A 27,399-nucleotide genomic window follows, 5' to 3' on the forward strand; every position below is an offset into this window, starting at 1 on the left:
AGGATTTCTGACACTGAAATGACTTATGTCCAACTCCTAAATTATTCAGTGTGGAGAGAAAAAGAAGAGGGCCACCCAAAGGAGAAAAATGTAATATCACCCTTTGAATCTCGCTCACGATTTTAAATCTCGTTTATAAAAGTTATATGAAATAATACGTATATTAAATTCGAGTTCATGACAAAGTAAATAAGTATAAAAATTGTATATAAATTATAATATGTACATTATATAAAATATGTATAGGCATTAAATTGTATTGAAATTGTTAGTGAGTTTCAAAAATATGTTAAAAAGCTTACTAAGTTTGGTAAATAAAGAAAAATACTTCAAAATTTAGTAATATAAGGTCTTGTATGTTCAAATAATATGAACATGTAACATATGAAAAAAATTAAAGTAAATTCAAAATAAATATTTAATTTTATTTATTTATATATATAATGTAATCATTCGACGATTAAAGAATTTTAATTGATATTTTTGTAATAAGGTGGCTCCGTCACTGTGTGTGGTTTTTTTTTTTTTTTGCATTATCCTTTGTTAGGTGTATTATTTTTCCTCTCAACATGTGTTCTTTATGCACCATCACTACCTTTTTATACTATAATAAATAAATTTTATATATATATATATATATATATATATATATATTATAAATAATTTTGATCTAATTATTTAATAAATCAAGAAATTGGCAATTGTTTATAATACATTTGATTAGTAGTTTCCTAAAGTACAAGAGACTAATCTATTAATTACTTTGAAAAACGAAATCAAAATTTTAAGTTTAAGTTCTGAACTTTATCACTAGATTGAATAATTTTAAATATTTTTTGTAATTTATAAATTTTATAAATATAAATATGTAAACCTAAGCAAAAAATATGATTAATCACAATATCTTAATTAATTATACTATTGGTACATATAATCACAAATTCTTAATTAAGATAATTGTTATTGATTTCTTAAAAGACAAATATGGCTAATTTTATGTCAAGGTATAGGTTTTTCTTTTGACTAATTAATGAAGCATACTTGATAAGTCTACATTTTTTGAAATCACATTAATTTTATGAGATTAAAAATCAATTAATTTTATGAGATTAAAGTCAATTTAATTATGATCTTGGTTTATGTGAAACACAACTTGGAAATTAATTTATATATCCTTTTCACTAATCAATAGTGTCCAACAATTAATGAACTTGTCAATGGTGACCAAGTGGAGAAGTATTTAGGTTATATATATATATACACTTATAATATAAATTATTTGTACTATCATTGTAGTTTTATTTATTAATAATTTTTATAAATAACATAATTACATAAATATTTTTTACATTGTCAGTAAAAAAAAATATATGAATATGGACGAGCACAAATAATAAAGAAAGAAATACATATTAATTACACTAATAATAAACTATTTATTTAAGAGATTTGATAAACAGAAACAAAAAATGACTTTCATAAAGTTTATTGCAGATGTGTTAAGCCAATAATATATATGTATAAAAATATTTATTTTGTATAATAAGAATGCAACTTGGATACTAATCTCTTTGAATGTTCAAAGAATATTACAATATTTTTGTTTCTAGATTACGAAATCACACATCCCCCCCACCCCCACCCCCACCCCATACACACATCTATTAAAAAAATTACACGAAAGATTATCGTGAAATGAATATGATCGCTCATGTTTAGTTTTTTATTTTTTATTTCAGATAGAGTCAAGCGAATGAAAAAAAATTATACTATAATTATAAGGGATATATATACTGTTTTTTCTCTTGTAACATATCGATCTTACATAATGCGATTCTGAATTAATTTGAGCATCAGAGTGGACGTTATATATACCAAGTGGAGAATATAAAAAAGTTTTACAAACTAGGGTTAAATTATCTCAACTTGCTATATACCACTTTGCCCTATCTTTGGATTACACAAGAAGAAGATTAGATTACATCCAACTAAAATATTTTAAGATAAATAAACTATTTTAGCATTATATGTGCAACAAACTATACAAATGCAGCCAATTTTTTTTTTAATTTAGTCCTCAGCAAATGCACTTTTGATTATTATTATTTTCGAATGATATGTATATAAATTTCAATTCATCAAAGCCAAAAATTCATATAATTTTTAAAAATTAAAAATTTAACTTGAACTTGTGACATAAAATGACAATTTGAATTTTCTTAAAGACTATATATACTAGATTTCCTCTAGTTTGAAAATTCAACGACTTATATATATGTTTAAACGAAAAAAACTTCACTTTTTTTCTTAATTTGCAAAAGTATGTGTAATTTTTAAACGAACTACCATCTTATTGGCTTTTGCCCTTGGTATATGCACTGACAATATAGGAAACTTTTACGATTAAATATAACTATTTATATATGTTGTCTATATTTTTATTTGAATAAACTAACTATACATAGTGTAATACTATAAGAAAAATATATTTCTTATAAAGCCAAAGAAAATTACAATCCTATCCCTCATGTGAACCCTATATTTGCTCTTCATTTTGAACCCTATAGATGTTTTTGGGATTAGAGAAAACACTGCCCCTCATTTAGAGGGCACCCCATTTATGACCAACAAGAAATGGAGAGAGACTAGGGGGGTGGGGGTGGGGGTGGGGGTGGGGTGAGGTGGGGGTGAAAAAACTTGAGTTAAAATTTCATATAAATCTTCACCTTATGGTTTGGGAAAAATGATTCCTCTTCATATACATTTTTTTTTGGACCTTTCCTCTTCTTCTTCAAACAACTTAATATTAGTCTTTATAATTTCTAGTACTACAACTTCATGCATGAACTTTTTAGTATAGAAAAAAAATAATTAATTCTCCTTTTCTTTTTTTTAAAATAATTTTATTATATTTGATATATGGCTTCTTCAATGAACAATTGGCTTGGATTTTCACTTTCACCACATGAAGAAGTACTCACATCACAACAAAGTTCACATCAAGAATGTTTTGATCTATTGACTTCTCATCATCATCAACAACATCATGATCAATCAACAGTAGTACTTCCTTCTTTAAATGTTGTACCTCATGATAATACCCCTTTTGGTATTTTTGAAGCTTTCAATAGAAATCATCATCAATCACAAGGTGAGTAATAAGTTATATTAATTGATATTGTTTAAATTTTTTTTGGGATTTTTTCTTTTGAAGGTTCATGTCAATGAGGAAATACTAAAAACCCTAACTCTTCAACCAAAAAAAAAGAGAGAAAAGATTAAGAGTATTGATGGTGTTTGTATTTCAAAAATATGTTTTGAAATCAACCTTTTTGGATGAAATTATATTGGTTACAACTATTAGAGAAACAAAAAAAAACAGTACATATGCACTAAGCTCTCGCTATATATATATATATATATAGTGGTGCAATTTTTGTTTTTTTATCTTGTGATAGAAATATATATGACTAGTTAGAGATTCATTTGGCAAAAAGTGTGAAAAAACATGATTTTTTTGAAGTTGAAAATATACTAACTTATTTTCTTGTTGGTGCCTTTTAAGTAATTATACGATGCATTAAGTTTTCGCTATATATCTAATGTTATTGATTTTTTTTAGTGTTTCTACTTGCTTTCATTGTCTCTCCATCTCTCAAGAACATGTATTTTTAAAGTAAATTCTCAACTTCTTGTTGTTAATGAATATATTTTTCATTTTTTTAAAAAAAAATTCAACCCTTTTGGCTATATTTGATGGGTTTTTTTTTTTTTATGTAGATTGGAACTCTCATGATACAAACTACAAGACTACATCAAATATGTCAATGTTAATGGGAACTTCATGCAATAGTCAACATCTTGAAAATAATCAAGAACCACCAAAGCTAGAGAACTTTCTTGGTATTGGTGAACAAAAGCTTCAACAAGTTTGCAATAACAATAACAATAACAATAACAACAACAACTATTACAATATCTATTGTAGTACCCCTAATAATATTAGCGAAAATAACGCTAATAATATTATAGGGCTCTCAATGATCAAGAATTGGTTGAGGAACAACCCTAACTCCACTACCACCACCACTACTACCCCGTCATCATTACAAGATGATAAGAAGGAGGGTGATGTTGTGGGGGTAGCCGGTGGTGGTGGTAATGGTAATAATGCACGATCGTTGTCACTTTCTATGAGCATGGGTGGTGATGGAGGTGGAGATAATAGTTGTTCGTCCGAAAATAACAAACAAGAGATTGTGAGTGGAAATAATGATGGACAAATAAGTGGTGCAATTGTAGTACCAAAGAAATCTATTGACACTTTTGGTCAAAGAACTTCAATCTATCGCGGTGTTACAAGGTCAGATACATTAATCGTTTTATTTTCGTTCCTTTCTCAAGTAACTTATCATAATAAATTGAAGGGGGTGTACATACAAAATTAAGTTGCGTAAATACTACGAAATAATAATACTTTACATATAATTTTAAAATTATTTTATGTATATATATATATATAGGCATAGGTGGACTGGGAGATATGAAGCACATTTGTGGGATAATAGTTGTAGAAGAGAGGGACAAACTAGAAAAGGAAGGCAAGGTATGTTTATTATATTTCATTTAATTTGTCTCCCACTAAATATATTATAATATTTATTTTTACATATTTTCAAAAATAATAAACTTTGATATGTCTTAATTATTCAATTTTTTTTTTCTTATTCTATTTTCATGATGTGATGGATGGACTCAAAACATTTGTTCACTTGTTGCAGTTTATTTGGGTAAGTTTATAGATTAATTCCTATATATCTTTTTGTATATATACATTTCAAAATGTTAAGTTTATTTTTGTAAATATTATTTCGATGACCTGATAGTTTCATTGACAATACATTATTAAAATTAAAATACTGGAATTAGTTATGAACTTTTTCGTTAGTTCGTCACTATATTAATTGTGATTGACAAAAAATTTATCGCGAAGTAGAATTAATAACGAATTTTGTTATTTAACTATAAAATTTATCTGTCGTCAAATTTTATAGGAGGATATGATAAGGAGGAAAAAGCAGCTCGTGCTTATGATTTAGCTGCACTTAAGTATTGGGGTCCCACAACTACCACTAATTTCCCAGTAAGTACATTTAAATTTTCTTAATTTTTTTCTTTTATTTCATAGTAATTTTTTCTATTTAGTGGGAGGATATTTAATTTCATAGTAATTTTAATTTTTTTTTAAAAAAAAAAACACATTTTACAAAATTACTGTAGCGATTTTGCTTTTTTCGGAGGAGGAAATTGCTGTTGTTTAAGTAATTTTACCGTTTTGAAATTTTTGTTAATATTTTATATCCTTTTAGGCTTCCGGACTCTGATTTAGATGTTGTATTGGTTTACGAGAGAAGTCGATAGATGAATAGGTTTTTCATTTCGATCCAACCTATATAAGGTGTTGCTCGCTTTTTTTTTTGGCTATTAGTGCTTAATGCATTGATCGACATTTCTACGTGCTCCTCCTTGCCCTAGCTCCAACGTATAAACTTCACCTAATGTTATGTTGTTTGTAACGCTTTGGTTAAGAAGGTCGTTATTGTAGTTTTAAGTTAATAGATATATTCAATTACCAAAAGTTCTGTTCAACTCAATCAATATCAATAAAATATCGCGATTGCTTAGATTTGAAGAAGTTCAACAAAAATCATCTCATTTATTTCGTACGTTAAATATTTTATTTTATTTTTTGAAAATTTTCAGATTAGCAACTATGAGAAAGAGCTTGAAGAAATGAAGCATATGACTAGGCAGGAATATGTTGCATCTTTAAGAAGGTACATTTTTTTAATTTTTTTATTATTACATAAACATTAAGAAAAAAAACATATTATTAAACTTTTCAAGAAAATATAAGAGATAAAAATGTAGTAATATTTATATTTTATGGTCCTTAATATAGGAAGAGCAGTGGTTTCTCTCGTGGTGCATCGATTTATCGAGGTGTTACAAGGTACGATATAATTAATTTCTTGTTGTTCGTACTATAATACTCCCGACTCCTAAGGTAATGAGGGGTTTGACTTGACTTCTATTTGACTATCTGTTTATAAGAATCTTTCTTCTTTCTCGAATTGTGTTTTATATGATAACTCGTAATTATGTGTCATATATTACCTTGAAGGACTAGAATCAGATTTTTTTAACGCAAATTATTTTCTTCGATATTATTAATATTTTTATTTTTTTTTGGGGAATATAATAGGCATCATCAGCATGGAAGATGGCAAGCAAGAATTGGTAGAGTTGCTGGAAACAAGGATCTTTATCTTGGCACCTTTAGTAAGTGCTCCTAATTATTTCCCTAAAATCATTTTATTTTATCGAGCTGAGTAAAATTTGAACGGATTAAAATATTAGATTAATAAAAGAAAGATTTTATAATTTGATCCGATCGAAGTTTATTTGAGTTAAATAATATGTCGTAACTCAATTTGCCTAACACATGACTCAAATATCTCCATATTTGATTTTGCATGTATTGATTTGAGCTACATTTTGATCCAATAATTTGATAGGTCATCTAAAGTACTCGTAAAATGGAATTATTTATCAAATTAAGCTATTATATAAAATAATTTATCAAAATAATATATTTTTTTTCAAAATTTTACAAAACTAGTATAAACGTATTTCACAGTAACATTTTAAGGTATTCGATTTTTAAAAACTAACAGCGTTAGGTTGATATACATTACCGTGAGTAACGTTTTACTCCTAAAACGTTTTTTTGAGTAACATTTTACTCCTAAAACCTTACTGTGAGTAACGTTTTAGGAGTAAAACGTTACTGTGAGTAACGTATATCAATCTAACGCTGTCGGCTTTTAAAAAATAATATATACCTTAAAATGTTACTGTGAAATACGTTTATACTAGTTTTGTAAAAAAAATTTAAAAACATATTATTTTGGTGAATTACTTTATATAATGGCTTAGTTTGGTCACTACTAATCATAATTCAATTCGTTTAAACTTCGATATATAGTAATGTTTTTTTGGCTCTTTTTTTTTCTTCTAGGTACACAAGAAGAAGCTGCTGAGGCTTATGACATTGCAGCAATCAAATTCCGTGGACTAAATGCCGTAACAAATTTTGAGATTAATCGATACGACGTTAAAAGTATACTAGAAAGCAGCACGTTGCCCATCGGAGGGGCTGCTAAACGTCTCAAGGACGTTGAGCAAGCTGAAATCGCGTTGGATTATCAGAGAGCAAGTCAAGAAAATATTGGTACTACTCATCTTATGAATGGTTCAATGAGTGCCTATGGCGCGGGCCATTGTTGGCCCAACATCACTCTTCAACAAGCTCAACCTTTAAGCGCGATGCATTATAGTAACCCTTATAATAGTCAACAAAGGTTGTGGTGCAAACAGGAAGTACAAGATCATGATTTGACTAGTCAAAATTTTCAAGACTTTCAATTGGGAAACGCGCATAATTATCTGATGGGATTGGATAATTCTTCTTCATCGTCAATGGAACAAAATAACGTTACGTATCATCAAGGTGTTGGATATGCGAGTAACAATAATAATCATCATGGTGGTGGTGGATTTGTGTTGCCTCATTTGAACGGATCATCATCATATGGTGGAGAAAATGATAATGAAGTGAAGCAATTACAACTTGGTACTCATGAGAACATATTTGGTAATTACTACCATTCGCAACCAGCAACATCTAACGACTCAATCAAGGTCAGTAACACTCTATATGATCATCAAGAATCTGTATGCAACAGTAATAACTGGATGTCAACAGCTGTTCCTATGGCTCTTGCTTCGAGGACTAGCACCGCGGCGATTTGCCATGGTGTGGCCCCCACTTTCACTATGTGGAATGACTCATAGACCCCTCATGACTCATAGCTAGCTAAGGGATGTATACATAACTAATTTCTAATTTTTTTTTTATTTTTTTTTTGCAAAATCAACTTTAGAAAGAGGGTTTTATTTTTTTTTAAATTTTGGTTGGTTTAATGAAAATGTTTTTTTTTTTTGATAGGATTTGAAGAATGAAGTTCATGTATAGTCTATATGTTATTATGGCTATAATTTTGGGAACTTCATTCTTATAGATCCTCGGAAAGTAAATGCTTTGTAGTTTTGGATAATATAGTACAATGCAGAAAATTAATTTATGGCAATTTTCTAATTGTTTTGTATGTATATTTTCTATATAATTAAGTAATTATGTAGTTTCTTAATTATTTTTCGATTGATCATGTAAGTATGTATATTATTATATGTTTGATTTATTTGCCTTGTATCTTGTTATTTGTTATCGTATGTTCTTGCTTTCATACATCGATATCTAGACTCTTTTGAGTCGAGAGTCCTCACAAAGGTACGTAGACGTGAGATATACATGCATACATCGATCCTGTCCTCTGCATACTCCACTTGTGAGAATATAACGAAATATAATTTTTTTTCTTCGCGTGACTTTAATGGCTAAAGAGATTTTTTGATTTTATATTGGAGAAGAAATGAAAAATTTATGCCAAGATTATTATTTTTAACCTAATATCATTATCCAAACCTTTGAGGGGATATAATGGGATTAAAGTCCACAAATAGCCAATTTTTAGTTCATGTAATTGAAAAAACAATTGTATATTTCATTTGTAAAATTTAAAAAACTTGATAACAATGGTTATTTTATCAAAAATAAGTTCGACGAATGATCGATCAGTGGAAGCTATTTCTATAAGTATGATTTTCCATGTTAGTTGAGGACTTAGGTATATGTACGTATTTCTCATTTTGACGTTATCATTTAACTTCACGAGGTAGGGCCGTAAGGGTAAGGTTGTATATACACCGTGCTCTCGAAATCTCATTTATGAGATTAAGCCACATTTTGTTTGGGCCTATACTACTATGATCTGACCCATTTCTCTGTCAATAGTAAGCCCATTACTCTGAATTTCATTTGGGCCTATACTACTTTGACCCGACCCATTTCTCATAGTAGGCCTATTTCATTTGAGTCTTTATAATTGGAAAAATTATCGAAGTATACAACTTATGTTACCATATTCTCTAAAATTCTCGATCATTTGAAAATGTTATAAAAATCTATACTCTCTTATATTTTTGGAGAGATTACGCAATGTATTGATCGGATCCATTAGATACATCACTTTACGCATTACATCGAGAGATTGAGTGATGTATTCTAAACCAAGATGTTATGTATTTGTATGTATATGAAATCAAAACGTGGTGTGTCTTGATATTTTGAGAAGTATCTGGATTCCATCAAATTTGAGAAATTTTGTAATTTGGAAAAAGTAGGAGCAAGATGTACTTCTTCAACTTCTACTGCACCCTTCGATCAAATAAACCAACCTCACTATTAAAAAAGAAATCTTTTCCACCAATACCTCGTAATCTCTTGACTAGGTCATCATAAGAAAGTACGAAAAAAACTTTTCAAAGTGAGAGATGGAAGGAAGGGGCGAATACAACTAACATGACAATCAACTGAAAAAAATTAGCTAGCCAGGTTAGCGCAATGACTTTCTCGGTACTTGCTTTTTCAAGCTCCGACCAACTTATACGAGGTGTTGCTCGCTTTCTCTCGGTCACTAATGGCTTATGTAGTAATCGACATTCCTACGTGCTCCTCCTTGCCCCCTTACTTAAGAACCCAGATGTCACATTTGAATGTTCTCGTGACTCGTGACACCTTTGTTACAAATGTTACCAGTCTAGGTTTCTTATTGATCGATTCACTCAGCAAAATGCCCTCCAACTCCATCAATATCAATAAGATGTATTAGCCCCCGCTTTGTTTTTGACAATAGATATATTAGTTCTTAACACTATGAAATCAATATAAAATTTTCGTTATTGTGATCCGACCCATCACACTACTCTTCACTTGGGTCTATACTACCTTGATCCGACCCGGCCCGACCCGTTTCCTTGTCATTTCTCCGATCTCTCTGTACCTTAGACCAACAAGAAGAAGAGAGAAGAATCAAAGAAGAGGAAGAAGAAGAAAAGGAGAAATGGGTATTGTAAAACTATGTATTTTCTCCATAATCTTCATTTTCTTGCTGAAATCTCATTACATTTCAGCTGAATTCTTCAAAAGAGATGTAATAGAATTGGAAAAAGGACCGGAAGATGTAGCTTGGGTGGTTCAGTTATCTGATCTTCATTTCAGTGTTCATCATCCTGAACGTGCTCTTGGCTTCGAAAAAATTGTGGGTCCTTCTCTTTCTATGATCAATCCTTCATTAGTCTTCATTACTGGTGATCTTACTGGTAATAATCTACTTTTTTTTGCTCAAAAGTTTTGTTATATGATTGAATTTTTATTTTTTTTTAATCTTACTGTCTATTTGGGTTTGTGGGGTTCTTTGAAATCAAGTTTTTGATGATGGAAAATGGTTATGGAGGGATTTTAGTGGAAAATTTAGGTAAAGGGGAACTAAAAATGTGTTCTTTTTTTGTTTCTTGGAAATGTTGGGTTGAGAAGTTTGATTGGTGTGTTTTTTTAAGCTCGTGTTTGGTTATAGATTTTTGAAAATTTTGGTTTTTGAAGTTGTGTTTGGACATGTGTCGTGGATGGAATCTAATTATGATATGTGAGGTCGATTAAATTTCATGGTCAAACGGATATTTGAAGATGGAATTTCAAAATCTATAGTCGAATAGTAGCTTATAAAACAACTTTGTTGATGCTGGAGAATTATGATGGAGGGATTTTAGTGGAAAATTTAGGTAAAGGGGAACTAAAAATGTGTTCTTTTTTCGTTTCTTGGAAATGTTGGGTTGAGAAGTTTGATTGGTGTGTTTTTTAAGCTCGTGTTTGGTTATAGATTTTGAAAAATTTGGTTTTTGAAGTTGTGTTTGGACATGTTTCGCGAGTGGAATCTAATTATGATATGTGAGGTCGATTAAATTTCATTGTCAAATGGATATTTGAAGATGGAATTTCAAAATCTATAGTCGAATAGTAGCTTATAAAACAACTTTGTTGATGCTGGAGAATTATGATGGAGGGATTTTAGTGGAAAATTTAGGTAAAGGGGAACTAATAATGTGTTCTTTTTTTGTTTCTTGAAACTGTTGGGTTGGGAAAATGAGGTTGGTGGGATTTGATTGGGAGTTGAAGCGGACGTTAAAATGTTACTAAGTTTCTAGGAGAAAAAGATGAATCTTTATCAATGTGAAGTAAAGAAGAAAGAAAATTGACTGAAATACTAAAATGTAAAGAACATTGTTATTCCATGGTTCTTTTGTTGTTGAAGGACCACAGATTATTGCATTAGTGAAGGCTATACTCTATAGTGTCCATGTGATACTTTAGTTTTACAATGGAGTAATGTTTTCAAAATGTGATCATACATGACTATGTTGTAGTTGCAAAAGTAGCTTGGTTTTGTTTTATCTCCTTTGTATGGGGTACTATGTCAACTATCACACAAGGTAATTTTAGAATTTAAGATGAAATTCTGCAACAGCTACATTTTAATTATTCTTGGTTCAAGTTTGATTCATAGTCGAGATCAGTGAGCACTGTGAAGAGTTTCTGAACTGTTGTTTAAGGTATATCTCTGATGTTTCGTATCAATGTATTGCATTTCCGCTATAAAGTGGTTTTCCACAAGTTGATTGCTATACATATTTGAATAAAGTGTTTGTCAAAGCTTAAGATATTTCAATGATCTTTGCTCGTATACGACTGATAATTTCAATTGTCACCAGATGGAAAGAGCAAGGATTTACTAATAATGAAGCAAGATGAAGAGGAGTGGTTGGAATACAAGAAAGTCATGAACAATGTCATTAAAAAGAGTGGACTGAAGAAAAATGTGTTTTACGATCTCCGAGGAAATCATGATATTTTTGGTGTACCGGCTATTGGTGGTCCATTTGATTTTTACTCGAAGTATAGCATTAATGGGCAGCTAAAACGAAGTGGACTAGTCAATAGTGTCACTATTCAGGTTTGTTATAGATCATATCTGTTAGCTTCTTTTGTTCTATACACTCTTTTTCTTTATCATTCAAGCTGTTAGTAAGGTGCCTTTTCAAATGAAACTAATATGGAGGGGAAACCAAATGTTCGAAAGAGGCTTGGAAATTTTCTTAGACGAGGATAAAGGTAGTGTAAAATTGTAACATGGGCAATGAGGAAGAGGTAAAACCCATGTATGGAAGCATATCTGTCTATACAATATTTATGAATTCTATTTCTGTAGTTATCACAAATTATATAAAGAAAATTTCTTAAAAATCAAATGAGTTCTATTTTAAAAGTTTGAACCAATTTCTTTTCTAATTCTTTGATTCTGAATGTTGGAATTTTCTCCTTTTCTTAATGTAACCATTATTGATGTATTTTTTCCCAAGAAGAAAAAAAAGCTATCGATGTAATTATTGGCAATGTTATCATCATTTAGACACCCATAGCTTTCAAAATGAAGGTGAATCATCCCTGAACTTTAATATAAATCAATCAGCTAAGCTTCAATCACAAACATCAGAAACTTTGTGACGTGTTTTGAGCTAATCCACATCATACTCTGCTATTAGCCTTGACCTCTAATGATGACTATACTGTTATCTGTAGCTTTCTTGTTTCATAGTTCTTCTCGATAAACTGTTTGGTTTTAAAAGCCTTCTAGTAACTTATAATCATGTATATTTTCCCTTGAGAACTAGAAATGTTGAATCAAAGCTCAAAATTCAAGGAAAAAAAATATTGAATTTTATCGTTTTAAAAAAATATATATATTGAATTTTGAGCTTCTGGATTGATGCTAGTGTGTTTATATAATTCTTTTTATTATCAGCATTTTACCATATTTTAAAGCATGTGCTCTATGATCCAGACTGGTGAACGCAGTATTCAGTTTGTTGGGTTCGACAGCATTATGTCTTTAGGTCTGCGGGGCCCAACCAATCTATTTGGTCATCCCACTGATCAACTATTAGATGAAATAAGCTCTGAGCTCTCAGTACTAGATTCTCAACCCGCCAAACCTGTTACCAAGATTGCTTATGGGCATTTCCCACTTTCATTTTCTGCAGCATCACAATCTGGAAGAACCTTGAAAGAGACATTTCTGACGCATAACTTGTCAGCTTACTTATGTGGGCATCTGCATACAAAGTTTGGTAAGAATTTAAAGAGGCATCATGAGTCAAATCAGCACAAACATCTTCTCCAATTGAATGGACATGGATCACTTCCAAATAATTCAAAAACTTGTTCAGATGAGGCTACTGAATTTAAAGAGTTCTGGGAGTGGGAAATGGGCGACTGGAGGAAAAGTAGAGCAATGCGCATATTGTCCATTGATAGAGGATGGATGTCTTTTGTTGATGTTGACTTCAAGTTGGGAGCTAAGAATGTTATTATATTGCCAACGTTTCCTCTGGACTCTCGCTTTACTATGGAGAGATCATTTCACAAGTGCAAGATGGAGTCCTTGAACTTAAACAGTATCAGGGCTCTTGTATTTTCTTCTTCTCCAGTAGTATCAGTTGTGGCTAGGATATATGATTCAAGACCTGGAAATCTCGTTACAGTGTTGGAGACTCCTATGAGAAGAAATGACGATTCTACATCTAGGGGGAACCTTTACACATGTCCATGGAACTTTAATGCCTTTGAAGATCCATCTCCTGATAGATTTTTGTTGCAAATAGAAGCAGTTGATATCGAAGGCAGATCAACTTTGACTGAACTAAGGCCATTTTCTGTTGGCGGTCTTCGTGCTAGGCTTTCATGGAATTGGAAAGAGTTTATGGTTATGGGTTGTCAGTGGGATGATTTATATTACCCAATATTATGGTTATTCTATTTGTTAACTCTTCCCATCCTCGTCTTTCCAAAAGCTATCTTCGTATTTCTTAGGAAACAGTATACTTACAAGAGCTTAGTTGGAAACAGAAAACTGGTAACTTGTGTGGCATGGATTCTGTCGGAGCTATACAATCTTCCACTTGTATGTTTCTCAATAATTGTTTATTTGTTTTACCTCATATTATGTCCTTGGCTTTCTGGCCAAGTTTTCACCGAAGGAGAAGAAAGGGGATACATGACCTACAGGGGTTGGGTGCTGAGATTCAACGAGAGGCAAAAGCTAGACTTTCATGGATTTCCAGATATAATGGTGGTAGTTCTTCCTCATCTTTACTTTGTTGTGTTGCCTACAATAATAGTGATTGGAGCACTAGTGGCTGAGAGGGCAGTATTCCAAGATCATCTTCGAGCTCTTTCTGCAAAAAAGGAAGATGATTATTTGGTGAAGAATAATGTATCCGCACCGACTAGTGGAAGAAATAAGACTCTCACACTACTTCATAGGCGGTGGATTAGGAAAATGCTCCTGTTAATATCTTTGGCGATTTGTTGGAAGCATTTCTTGGTAAGTTTTCAACTTCTCTTTTTGATGTCCATCTTTGTTCTGATTTGAAGTGTTGTTCTTCTTAAACAAAATGCTTGTTTTCCTTCTTTAAACGCTGTTTCTTGAAACACTCGAAGATTGTTGCCTTCCCAAATTCCTATGGGCCATAGTGCTTCCATTGCTCTAAGTGGTTGTTGACATGTTTCAATGTGTATTACTGTTGCATCTTTTTGGAGCTCATTTGACATCACCTATATCCTTCTTATAAACTAGCCAGATCTTTTCCCAAGTATGGAAATTACTTTCACATAGATAAAAAGAGGAACGTTCAATATCACACCCAAGGGTGTGTCCTAGTGCTCATTGAAGTGGGTTGAACACCACGAAGTCTTAGGTCCAAATCCCAACAGAGATACTTCCCATCGGTTCTAGGCTTGGTGGACAGAGTACAAAACTATTTAACCAACATAGCATTTCAGTCATATCACATATCCTCTTCATCTTTTGTTTGTGGAATGCACAATATCCTAATTGTTCTATAATAAACTGTCCATTGTTTTCGGATAGAGCATACAGAAGAACACGTTAATAGCTTTCCAAGATAATGTATTTCAAGATGTTTCAATTCTAAGCTTTCCTTAATCAGCATACTCAAAGAATAGAGTACCGTTTTTTTTGTTATATCGCTTTTGACCAAATCTGCTTCTTGCTAATTTTGTCTCTTTATGATGCAGAACTGCAGATCTCTTGTCAAAGCTTATGCTATGAATCCATTTATCCATTTCCCTGTCCATAGCATGTCAGTTCCTATCCTGTTAGCTTATACTATCTACAAGACTAGCAGAGCTGAGTAGAATTTTCGGATGTGAACTACATGTAGAGCTACAAGTTCAATACATCAGACTAAAACCTACACCGGCTTATGCTTCACCGGCAGTTATTGATCACATTAAGCATCCTATGAGAGCCAAAATGTGAAAGCCTCAGAGGTTGCAGCTAGCACAAAGAGTTTGTTCCAGACGAATTTCTTGGTCATCAGAAAAAAGTAGACTAGTAGAAAACATTGGGTACTGTTTGTTTGACATTGAAATGCTGGTGCAAGAAATCGATCTTTTACGTAGTTTTACAATCAGTTGAAAAAAAATATGCAGCATCTTGTTGTGGCAATGTGGAACTTTAGATACATGTAATGTATTACTACATCACTTCACACATGCTAAGTTGGAAATGCATCATTTCATTTGAACAAGTCTTTAAGTTTTGCATTAGAAAAACAAAATACCAAGCATGGTAAGGTGAACCAATTAGCATAGAGTGTAAGCTTTGTGTAATCCCTTTATCTTTCATTCTTTATTTTGGTATAACCATTTGGTATTCGAGTCTGACTAATCGGAATTTGTGCTAGGTTTTATTACAAGGAGTCAAACGGAACTCTATCGAAATTTCTCTATTTTTACAATTTTACATCTCTGATTAAGAATGAATGAATATCAACTAGGAGTGAAACAGGCATATCTCTATTTTTACAATTAGCTTTTGCAAACCTTCTCTAGAAGCTAGGAGAACAATTTGAATATTCGAGAATGTACTAGAGTGAAACAAGCACTAGCTATATCGTTTCGACTCTTCAAAAATGATGTCACCTCAATGTCAAATCCTTAAATTCAATAATTATGAAGAATCCGACAGACGTGACATTTTGAAGAGTCTGAGCAACATAGGATCTAGCGAACCATCTACTCAATCCTTTCCATCATTTTGTGTTTATTTCTTTTAGTTGGTACCTTCTATTTTATATGCTATGATATGCCCTTAAAACTTTACCAACACAACAGCTTTGTATAATCAGGGAGTTGAATATTTCAAAAGAACATTTTTCTGGCAACAAGTCAGATAAGGTTACAAAGATGACAGACAACAAGCAGTATGTACATATTCATCTCCAGATGTATGATTGACTTTCCAACTCATGGCCATTAACTTATCGTCTCCATCAGACATTACGACTGTTAGGTTTCGATTTGTTCCTGTATGTACGTGACTTAGAAGACACGTCTGGAGCTGGACCACAGTCATAACAATCAGCAGATAGTGAGGATTTTCCCAATCTGAAGTAGTAACTTCAAGAACGGCTTCAACGACGCTGCTGGCACATCTGGCACGCGGTAGCAGACCTAACATTGGCATATGTACAATACTCACAAGACCAGTGTCCTGAATCATCTATGTTTCTGGAACTGCTTGATCTTGATGTGGCTCCCTTTCCTCTACCGCCCTTCCCTTTGATGCTCCCACCTCCCAAGCTTTTCGAGCTAGCTGCCCTGCTGTAAGCACCATGACCATCCACATCCGAGAGACCATTCTCTAAAGCTCGAACCAGGTTCTCAAAGTAGTTTCGAGTTACACTGTCATCATTTGAACAGAATAAATTACATTAGCATTCTCCCTACTTAAAAACAAGACACATCCTTTTTGTATTAAAGGTTCTATTCATATGCTCCTACAGAGATGAGACTAAACAGCACTTGAACCATCATATTTTTTTTTGATAATGGCGAACCATCATATTCACTAGCCACTAATAGAAACCAAAGACTAGACCTCCAGGATCAATGCAAAATCTATATTACCTTGTAAGCCCTGCAAGCTTTGTTCGGAACTCATTAAATTCTCTTGATGGACCTTCTGCATCAAGATACCCCTGGAGTTCTTTCTCCGCGCACTGATGAAGCCGTTCAAGTCCAGACTCAGCCTCACCTACGTCGTTAAGGATAAGAGCCTCAATAAATGAAGGAAACCATATAAATGTGATTCTCGAAAAGGAAGCAAAGGCAAAACCTTGTAAATACTCAAAGAACTGCCTTTTGGCATGTTCATGCTCGGGTAAGTAATAACCATATGCATAAGTCCATTTTAGCACACGCCTACACTCAACTATCTGCAATGGTTTAGCCGTCATAATCAATATATATACACATGAATCAAGAGAGAGGAAGAACACTTAATATTGATATAGAAGATCTACATTACCTGCAACCAGGCCTCTATAATAAATTTGAGCTGTGATTCGGGTTGACACTGTTTGTCACTCAGTTTCTCAAGCTGCAAAGTGCAATCACAATAAATGCTTTCCGGAAATTCAGAAATATAATCAGATAATGACAACTTGAAAGAGAAAGATGCCCAAGTCCTCTTTTGATACACAACCTTGTACTTGACCACTTTTGTATGGGTTGCTCAATGGATGAATATGCAATGTAGGAAAAATGAAAGATAACAAAAAGCTTATATTTTGCCTCCAAAGAAACACTTTATATTATCACAATGAGATATACTTTCAGAGGAGCAGACTGAAAAAGGTCAACAACAAAATTAAATTCAGCAGTTCAGCCTATACAAATGGGGACAAGACTTCAGAGAAAGTATATAATGAAATCCTTTTCACGATTGAACTTGTTCATTAGGAAGCTTGGTTCTTCTACTAATGAATATTTTCAAATACTTCGGGAAAGAGAAATAAACAAGCAGTGTGTTAATTGGTCACTTTCATTGTCAAATAGGCTTTTCCTTCGTATACCTTACTTACCTCGACCTAGCGAAGCACAACAAAAAAGGTAGTCTTCTTTTAAGTATATAAGCAAAAAGCAAAAGACTGTTGTGTGCAAAAGAATTTTGATACTTAAATTGTTTATATGTAAAAGAAATTCTCTTACATGTACTGTTTGCATTTGCTGAAGATCTGAAAGTGCCTTTTGCCGTGACTGCAATAAGAGATTACTGAAATTAGGTAAGCAGTTAAACAAGGATCCTGCAGCATCTATAGAGAGACTTCTCCCAATAAATAAGAAGACAGAAACAAAAGGAATGGCCTTTTGAGGCAAAGGAACATGATTGTACACTTCTTAAGTCTCTATCCCCAAGATGCAGACTTCGCCTACTTCAACATGAAATATATGCAAAGCAATGAAGATGCGCACAGAAGTTTCACTACTAGAACAGAGAAGATAGTAACGAACCCATGACATAAAAGAGAACTATTTTTCTGGATGATAACTTTTCAATGCAGACCCACAAGTGAGCAAAAGTTTCTAGTGCCTTCACACTGCACAAGATGATTTGACATCATGAGGAAGATCCAAGTCCCAGACTTGCATTTCCCAAGGATCTAGATATCATATATAAAAATAAAAATAAAAGTGATAAACATCTTTTTGGATTGAGTTGACTTTGCTATCAAGGAAAGAGGTCATTTTTGGGAAAAAGTAAAACAGAAAGCATGCCAAACAAAATTGGAGGATAAGAATTAGTTACATAAATTATTCTCCCTTAGTTATATTCACCATGCACGGACACTTTCGTCCTATTAGATTATGGGAAAATCAATCCCGAATGTACAGGCTCCATTGTTGGAACTATCGAGATGTACTACAGGTGACCTTCATGCTGACAATTGCATAAGATTGTAACTTGATAGAGGCATTACATCATCCAATCTATATTTTCATATAGCATAAGTAGATCTTTAGATTGGTAATAATAGACTCCCGGTAGGAGCAGAAATTATGCAGCATCTTATGATTTGAGACATTTCCATGGACATTAGACTTTCTTGCTATTATATTTAAATTGATGATATCAAAAGCAAGGTCATGAGAACCAGAACCACACTATCTGAAAGCCTGCTGACAGATCATGTATAAAATTTTCATGTGTCAAGTCGCATAACAATTCTATCCATCATCCATGCAAGAAGCCATCACCACAAAATTTAGGTCACAAAGAAGAATTATAGTATCTAGAAAGAACTTGAGCAAAAAAGTTACCAGTTCCTAAAAAAATAAAAGAGCATGAGCAAAAACCGATCTTCTGTTTCTGTTATCCTTATCCTAACAGAAGTTGAGACAGCTGATAATGAGAAACAACCAAAAATAAAGGTGTCCTAAACCTACCGACTGGTTGGTGGCCCATCGCTCATAGTAATGTGTATATCTTTCTAAAGAATTTTTGGCCATCTCTCTCCTCTTTTCAGATTCATCAAACTGGAAGAAAAACATCAAATAAATATTAGCTAACTTACGATTAAGGAACTGAATTAGCAGATAAATCTTGAAAATAGAGAATACTAATAGAGCAAAGATCTTACCACTCCATCTTGCTTTGCGGACTCGTAACGGTTGCACGCATAAAAGCCACCAGTTCTCTCACCGTGATCCGTCCAAGGGCCAAGGCAGAGCCTGTAAAGATGTCTTCTTAGTTCAAAAGAATCACAAAGTAACAAGATCTGTGAGACAGCTTCCCTACCTTCTTCACAAAGGTAGGAGTAAGACTGTGTACCACCAGCCTCCCCAAACCAGACCCCACTTGTGGGACTACACTGGATATGGTTGTTTTTTAAAAGCACGCAGGAGGGGGGGGCAGAACAAACATTAGAAACAAGCAATTAGTTATATGCTATATATTGTAGATAAAACACATTCAACGTCAGTGGTGGGGGTGGGGGGGTCCTGCTGCTTGGTGTGTGCATGGTAAGCAAAGCAAATGTTAAAAATGGAAGCAGACTGACAGAAAAAATTGCTCACACTAAAGCATATGCTAGGATGAGCAACTGAAAGAAATTCCATGGAAATAGCTGAAACACTTACCAGCAAAACTCAAATTTACAGGGTGGTGTGCATGTGATATGCATGCACCCCTGATTTTTCTCAATTGGCCGCTTGCATTTCGGACAAGGCTTAGAATTAGCTAATATCCTGCAATGTCACCACGGTCCACGATAATGATGTTTAGTTCCACGTATTGAAAGTTGACACAGTATGCATATACAGAAAATGCAGCTATAATATGGACACGGAATTTAGGCTTAGATGAAATACACAAATATAATGGTAGAGAAAGTTAACTAGGTAGTCAGGATGCAGGAGGCCGAGCTAACACAAATGCATAGTCGTAAAATGATTGAACTTCAGTATGACACAGAAACAACCAACACAGAAAAAGCAAATTTGGAATCAAAACCTATGCAAAAGAAGAATAGAAACCTTTTTTTATAAGTTCTGAGCAGGAAAATGGCTGCATCATAGCCCTTTTAGGAATTTCAAGTTTTTTTATGCTCCAACTTTACCTTTGTGCCTTTTGTTACCAAGGTTGCTATCTTTTCCCAACATAAGGAAGACATGACTACAGCAAGTTCTATTTAAAATTATGAGTCAATTTCACCTCCGTCTCCAAGATGGTTAAATTCCATCTACGGTGCAACAATTTCACCAGAGAAAGTACTAACTAGAATAGCTCAATCCTCAAGTTATTTCATCTCTCTTCCAAGACTCATTTACCAAAGCCAGCTAAACCAAGTAATACAAAAGATAAGGAAAGGACAAGATGATAAAATCTGATACTACATACCAGTTCATGTTCTCAGACTCTGCACTGTTCTTCAAAATCCACTTAGACACAGTTCCACAATCAACTGGGCGATGAGTTTCCTCGGTACACTGCAAATATGTAACTCATACAGATTACAGAAATGCAGAAACAGAACAACTATCATTATATAAAGTAGTTGAGTTCAAACATTGCAACTCACATTCCAGCAGAAACTATATGAGCACCCACAAGTAACATCATAGCTTCCACTACCAACAATATAGTCAACTGCATAATCACACCCTGGAGCAGGACACCATTTTGTCTAAAGCATGCCAGAACAACCATTAGGAACTTAATAGACACAGAAGGCATATAGTAAAGATTCTTCAAAAAGACATAAAAAAAGGTAAAGTATCACTAGGGGCCGGTAAGGGGGGAGCAATTACCTTTCTGTTGTCCTCCACGAACGACCTGATAAAGTACCTATTATACTTCTTTTTGTCATCATCAGAGGCCAATTTGTTTATCATATCTAGACCGATAGCAGCACTACAAGATGGATCAGGACAGCGCAACATCAAGCATCCAGGACCATCAGTGATGGACGTGCTAATATACCCTGCACCAAACAGAGAAACAATGAGAAGTTCTATGGGATGCCTAAACGGGAATTGAGAAAAACTTAACCTAACCACAACCAATTGGTAAATATTGGACCACCCCCTCCACCTTTGTCCTCTTAAATACCAAGTTTTTGTCCACGACAAGATTCAAACACATGACATGCACCTAATCCACACATCACATATTGCGGTCTTAGCACTTATTTTTCTATGCTGACAAAATTAACCAGTAAATGCCTCATAGAATTAACTGTAATCTTTTCTCTTTAGCTTCCCATATTCATACATTCCGAAATCAACCTTTGGCACTTATATTTTTCTAAAATCAAGTAACAACTTATTTAAGCGAGAAAGTCCCTGTATGCAAGCGGTAAGAAATCCAGATAAAAGTATCATCCTCCGTGTAAGACAGTGAATGAGCTTTGGTAACAGAACCAACAGCAGAGTAGCCCTTAGGTATGCAAAACATTTTCAACCCCTACAAAGCTCTACTAATGACTCCCCCCCCACCCCCACACACACAGAGGTACCAAAATAAGAACCAAAGGAACCACATCCCAATAATAATACTCAAAACAGCTTATGGAACCTATAATAAAGTTCAGAAGAACAACCCTGAAGTGATTACAAAAAGTATAATCCTCCCATTAGTATTTTGTTATCTTCTTCTTCCCAACATCTTTTATTTGTCAACGAGCTGGATGAGCTCAGCAAACCTCAAGCATCGCAGCAAGACAAACCAGCAAACCGCGTTTAAGACAGTATAGAGTAACTTAAAGATTTTCTCAAGTAATTCTGTCTAACGGAAGAAGGCTAGTTTAGTTCATCTGGAGTACCAGGTTATTCAAGGAGATGGAATGTTAGACACAAATGCCTTTCAAACATCCATTGAAGAAGCGACAACTTTATGAAGAAATTAACCTTGCCAGCATGTGAAACAAAAAGGATGACCACAAGCAGCCGCACTGATTTCCTTACGAGGATAAACGTCAAAGCAGATCCCACAAGTAAGCTGCAAGAAAGGAAGTGCACATCTTCAATTCAAGGGAACAGTAGCGACCAGCCCTAAACCTCTAGCTTCAATCCAATCTAAAAGAGGGAAGTACTCTTCATATATGAATTTAAGTTACCTCTTCCCCATCAGGGAGTGGCACATGATTCTCTAACAAACCAACAATCCTGCGGACCTTTCCTTCATCTGCAAACCATTCATCATTCACTTTGCTGACACTCCTGTCAACCCGAAAACACTAGGATATTTAGCATATAATCCCTAAAAGCCTTAAAAGGCTTGTACATATGTGGTAAGTGAGAGCAATGTGCATCAGATTCAAGATCCCAGAAGTCAATGGTAACTGCCAGAACTGCAAGCATACTTTTATTTTTATAAGAACAAATAAAATCATACTGAATGACTACAACGACATGCATAGACTACAATTCTATTGATACCACAAAATCAACTGAGGACTGAAAGAACTTCTAGTTCAATACCCATTGTGCATCATCTTCTAAGATCTGTTATCATAACTACAAAGTAATGCTTATGAAAAGAATTTACCAGTTATAATGGCGAAGCAGGATGCCAGCAGCTACCCTTGGAATAGAGAGCACTGTAGATATCTTTGTAATACTTTCCTCTTGGCATTTGTGAATATCAGCTTCATTCAAGATGCTATAGTTTGACTACAGAAAAGGTAAATCGAAGTAAAAACGTGAGAACTTTCAGTAAGCAAGCATTCAATGAAGAAAATAGTACAATAAAGATCAAAACAACTGGAGAACAGTGACTACAACATAGGATTCAAAAGTTAATTCACTTCATCAAACATAAGATAATTATGCAAAATTTGGCTGTAACCAATGCACTAATACCTAGTATTACAGTATAATTATCACATTACAACTTTTTCCTTCCTTTTTTTTTTGGAAAAGGTAACAGTTGTATTCATAAACAGCACCAAGATAGTGTTGGAGCTTCTGTAAAAGTGAGCAAACAGAACCAAAAATACAGCCCTCGTTGAATCTTAAAGGAACTCAATGAAATTTAATAAAGTTTCTACCTCATTGGTGTATTCCTTTTTCCACCAAAAGGAAATAACAAGATACAATCTAAGTTAATCCTCTAGACAGATTTTTGCTTCTCTTCAAAACATCTTGAATTACTTTCTTTCCAAGTCACCACCAGCTATTTGTTGCTTTGTCCAGCCACGCCTATACCAATAAAGCAAAAGATCCCGTGTATTCCCAGAACCATCTAATACCAGTAGAGTTGTAGCCGTCATAGCGGATAGTGGGTCTGGGTCGGGGTCGGTGATAGAAAAATACGAAAAAGGATGATTAATGGTTTATTTTTGGCTGCCTTATAAGTAACATCCACTACAGAAATGTAGCCCTCTTCTTCAGAGATTATCAATAGTGAGGCAAGCCTCCTTCGCCTCAATCCAAGAGAAACATATCACTTTATGTGAAGTTCTTGACTTCCAGTTATGTTTCCAAGGCCATGGCTTAAGATGTTATAAAGAGACTTCACCGAAAAATCTATTTTACTACAGCCTTGCCATTATACAGATGGTGCAACCTTGAGAATTTTCCAAAGCTTTTTTTTTAAAAAAAAAATAAAGTAGAGAATTTTCCAAAGCTAATGGAGTTCACATACTCTTTTGGGCTTTGGCAATCCTGATCATACATATTTCTCCTAAAGGTAGCTATCGAAGTCCCATTAACTCTAGATTCAGCCACAGTTACATTAGAAAACAACGAACATCAAACATCATACAAATTTGGGAACTCGTCCTTCAAATGACCATGAAAGATCCATCCATCCATCCAGAAAACAGTTCTGCTTCCACTTCTAATACTTCTAAGTTGCTTGAACTCAGGCCGTAGATTTCTTATGCTTCTCCTCATTTACACCTTTAAGTTTCTAGACAGGTAGAGTATACCAGTATCCTTCGAGAATAGATTTAAATGAGATTACCCTACTCCACAAGCTTGTTCATACTTGTATTGTAGACGCCAATGTTGCCTTCAAGAGATATCCTAGAGCTTATAAATTGTAAGCACACAGTTGCTCTACAATTAATTGCGCTTCAGTTGAATAAGTCATACGCTTCACTGCATGCTTCTGACTTTGGTGAAGCGAGCCCTAGTCGTCTTTCTCCACTTCTCGCGTTCTAATACACTGCTCCATCAATACCTATTCTTCTACAGTCTTGCATCAAAGAAACACGGTTTCAATTTGGTTTAGTAAGTGGTACTTCTTCAAGGCACGGCTTGCAAAGAAGTTCCACAACATTACTCAAGCATTCCTTGGAGCACCCAAAAATTTAGCCACAAGTGCTTTTTTTTTTAAGAAAAGGTCAGGATTCACTCAAAAATGTTTTTTCCTTCCACAATCCATATTACATTTAGGCTTCAGGCCACACTACACCTCTAATTAGATTTGAACTGGCACAAATATGACGCTTAAAGTTGCCTTATAAATTCCTCGGGCAGACTCATCATTATGTCTTATCAGTCATAATAATATCCATATTAAAAGCACTCTCTTGAGTCTTGTCATATGTCATTATTCCATATTAGATTTATCACATCCCTATTAGGAACATACACTTTGTTACCAAAGCAGGAGATGAGATATCTTAGTTTCTCAATGCAAAAAACTCAAAAGCTATAATTAGAGAGGACATCTGCACCAGATTGCAAGGGAAATTCATTCCACATCAAGCACGAGATCTTCTAGTAATGGACTCTCAACTATCAATTTCTTATATAATTAATTAAAATGGATTCTCAACATAGATACAGGGTTTAAGAAAACGTTACCGGGTTCCCCGGAACCCCCACCTGATACAATGAATCTTCTGCCTCTATATGCACCCAATTTTCTTCCCGAGTTAGTATTCATAAATCGCTTCTTTTAAAAAAGGCATAACGTGAACCCATAACTCCAACTTAAAAGCAGAAACCCAGTAAAGAAAGCAAGTAGTAAGAGAACCCAAATGGCCATAGTTATGGCTCTCTGTCTTGAATAAACTACTCTCTCATGTCCATTTTACCTAAGCTGTTTGGACTCGGGTGCGGTTATCCGATGTGGACGCAAGTCCAAGGATTAAGATTTGGGGGTACGGATCCCGGTATGGATAGGGGTGCTGGGATTCGGCTAAACAATCCTAAATTATATAATAGAGATATAACGATGTTCTAGATTTTGAAAGACCCCCAACTTCTTCTTTCACACTCTCTGGTTCTTCCCTTAAAAAGGAAAAAGAAAGTCATTCAAGGCCTTCCAACAACTCTCCTTACAGATCGGTGCTACTATTTACCAAAAGTCAGAACACAACCGCTCGAATCCTTAGTTTCTCTCCATTTGGCTTGAAACAACAAATATTGACCAACAGGAAAAGCTAAAAAAGAGACAAAAGAACTATAATATTTAAGGCATGCCATTTCTCGTGTCCTAAATCTATTTTCTCTTCTACCAAAATCTCAATTTTCCCCAAAATTTGTCCACAAACTCTGGTCAAAGTATCCAATGTGGGTTGACTGAATCTCACATGTATCCCACACCCGCAACCCAATCCGTGTCGACACGGGTACGACAGCAAAAATGAAGAGTCCGTGCAACTTAGCATTTTACTTGTCGTGTTTACACGGCCTTTAAGAAAAACATTAACTAAAGAGATGACTAAATTATCCTTATTTATTCTTTGATATGGATTTAATAATGATCTCTTTTTTCACCACGTCAATCTTTTTACACATTTAAGTAAGCGTAAAGATGAAAACTAATAGTAATAGATTATATCTCAATTCGCAAACACGACTACTGTTTTGAACCAGTTAATTTTAGTAAGCACGACAACTAAAATGGACACGTGGCCAGACTAACAAAACTGTATTCATAAGGAAACCCCAGTTATTCTTATCCAAAAAAAAAAAAAAAGGTTCTATTTTCCCCCTTTCCTCTTCTACTATATATGGAAGAAAAAGGGGTTAATCCAACCAAATCATTCCTCACTTTCATTCCGCGGAAATCAACTCTAACTTGACCACTAGATACTCCCCCTATTGTTACAAATCCAAGTTTCAAAAGCTAAAAGAAACTTTTTGGAAACAATAAAAAAATCGTTCTGGACACAGGTAACACAGCAGCTTACACAGTTTAGTGTCTGAGGAGGGTAGAGTGTTCCCAGACCTTTCCCCTATTTCAAGAGGTCGAGAACCTGTGTCCGGTACACCCACAACTCATCAAAACACAGGTAATCCAATAAACAAATCAATTTGACAAAAACAATAACCAGCAGCTAAAAACAACCATCAAATCAATACCTTTACTAGCAATGAACTATATCCAGTAATCAATCAAAACTCAAAAAACATAAAAAACTCCAAATTCAAAAAAAAAATCCTAAATTTAATAATAAAAAAAAGCGAAAAAAAACTCAAAAATCTTCAACTGTACCTGAGAGCGATGATGTGCGATGACCGTATCAGAATCATCGGAGTCGTTATCGATGAAATCGTAATCCATGACGTCATCATCATCGGAATCATCATGAACATCGCCGCCGCTGTAGAAATCATCATCGAAGGACTCGCCGTCGTCGGTAGCATCCTGCATCATCAATTCATCCTCCGATGCCATTTCTCCCTTTTTCACCCCCCACCCCCCTTCTTCTCTCTATCTATATATATATATTGTGTATGTATAGGTTGAGGAAATGAAAGAGAATTTTTTTTTGTTGAGAGGAAATGGAAAAAAAAAAAAGGGAAAGTGGAAAATGGTGTAGTTTCTATAATAGCCCTTTTGTATTAGTAGTAAATTCTTTTCCCTTAGATTGAGGTTACATCAAAAATATATTTATATTTTTTTCCCAATTTGGCTTTATGGTATAGGCTAAAAGATTAACAATGTTAATATATTGTTCTCAAATTCATTGAACAATAACAAAAATGAGATAATG

General features: G+C 33.9%; 3 protein-coding genes across 4 annotated transcripts; 2 read left to right on the top strand and 1 right to left on the bottom strand.

The window, feature by feature from the left end:
• Positions 1-2,745: 2,745 nt before the first annotated feature.
• On the top strand, positions 2,746-8,273 carry LOC101257035 (AP2-like ethylene-responsive transcription factor AIL1). Its single transcript, XM_069291436.1, has 8 exons — positions 2,746-3,151; positions 3,781-4,363; positions 4,524-4,606; positions 5,055-5,143; positions 5,764-5,837; positions 5,963-6,013; positions 6,266-6,342; positions 7,082-8,273. Exons 1-8 carry the CDS (start codon positions 2,920-2,922, stop codon positions 7,915-7,917), a joined length of 2,025 nt encoding a protein of 674 aa, XP_069147537.1. The 5' UTR covers positions 2,746-2,919; the 3' UTR covers positions 7,918-8,273.
• Positions 8,274-9,395: 1,122 nt separating this feature from the next.
• LOC101248830 (putative metallophosphoesterase At3g03305) lies at positions 9,396-15,690 on the top strand. 2 transcript variants are annotated; one of them, XM_010314307.4, is made up of 4 exons: positions 9,396-10,283; positions 11,791-12,032; positions 12,921-14,462; positions 15,176-15,690. In XM_010314307.4, the coding sequence occupies exons 2-4, from the start codon at positions 11,817-11,819 to the stop codon at positions 15,293-15,295; spliced, it is 1,878 nt and encodes a 625-aa protein (XP_010312609.1). In that variant the 5' UTR covers positions 9,396-10,283; positions 11,791-11,816; the 3' UTR covers positions 15,296-15,690. The 2 variants fall into 2 exon arrangements, with proteins under 2 accessions (XP_010312609.1, XP_004250071.1); XM_004250023.5 differs by having other exon boundaries at positions 9,451-10,344.
• Positions 15,691-16,260: 570 nt separating this feature from the next.
• LOC101248534 (probable E3 ubiquitin-protein ligase ARI8) lies at positions 16,261-27,270 on the bottom strand. Its single transcript, XM_004250022.5, has 15 exons — positions 26,898-27,270; positions 22,992-23,116; positions 22,561-22,663; positions 22,352-22,442; positions 21,254-21,426; positions 21,025-21,129; positions 20,844-20,932; positions 20,084-20,191; positions 19,585-19,675; positions 19,391-19,480; positions 18,155-18,202; positions 17,472-17,543; positions 17,280-17,379; positions 17,072-17,198; positions 16,261-16,846 (listed from the first exon to the last, which is right to left on the bottom strand). Exons 1-15 carry the CDS (start codon positions 27,078-27,080, stop codon positions 16,576-16,578), a joined length of 1,776 nt encoding a protein of 591 aa, XP_004250070.1. The 5' UTR covers positions 27,081-27,270; the 3' UTR covers positions 16,261-16,575.
• Positions 27,271-27,399: the final 129 nt, after the last annotated feature.

This window comes from Solanum lycopersicum, chromosome 11 (assembly GCF_036512215.1).
Source record: "Solanum lycopersicum chromosome 11, SLM_r2.1".
Taxonomy (NCBI): domain Eukaryota; kingdom Viridiplantae; phylum Streptophyta; class Magnoliopsida; order Solanales; family Solanaceae; genus Solanum; species Solanum lycopersicum.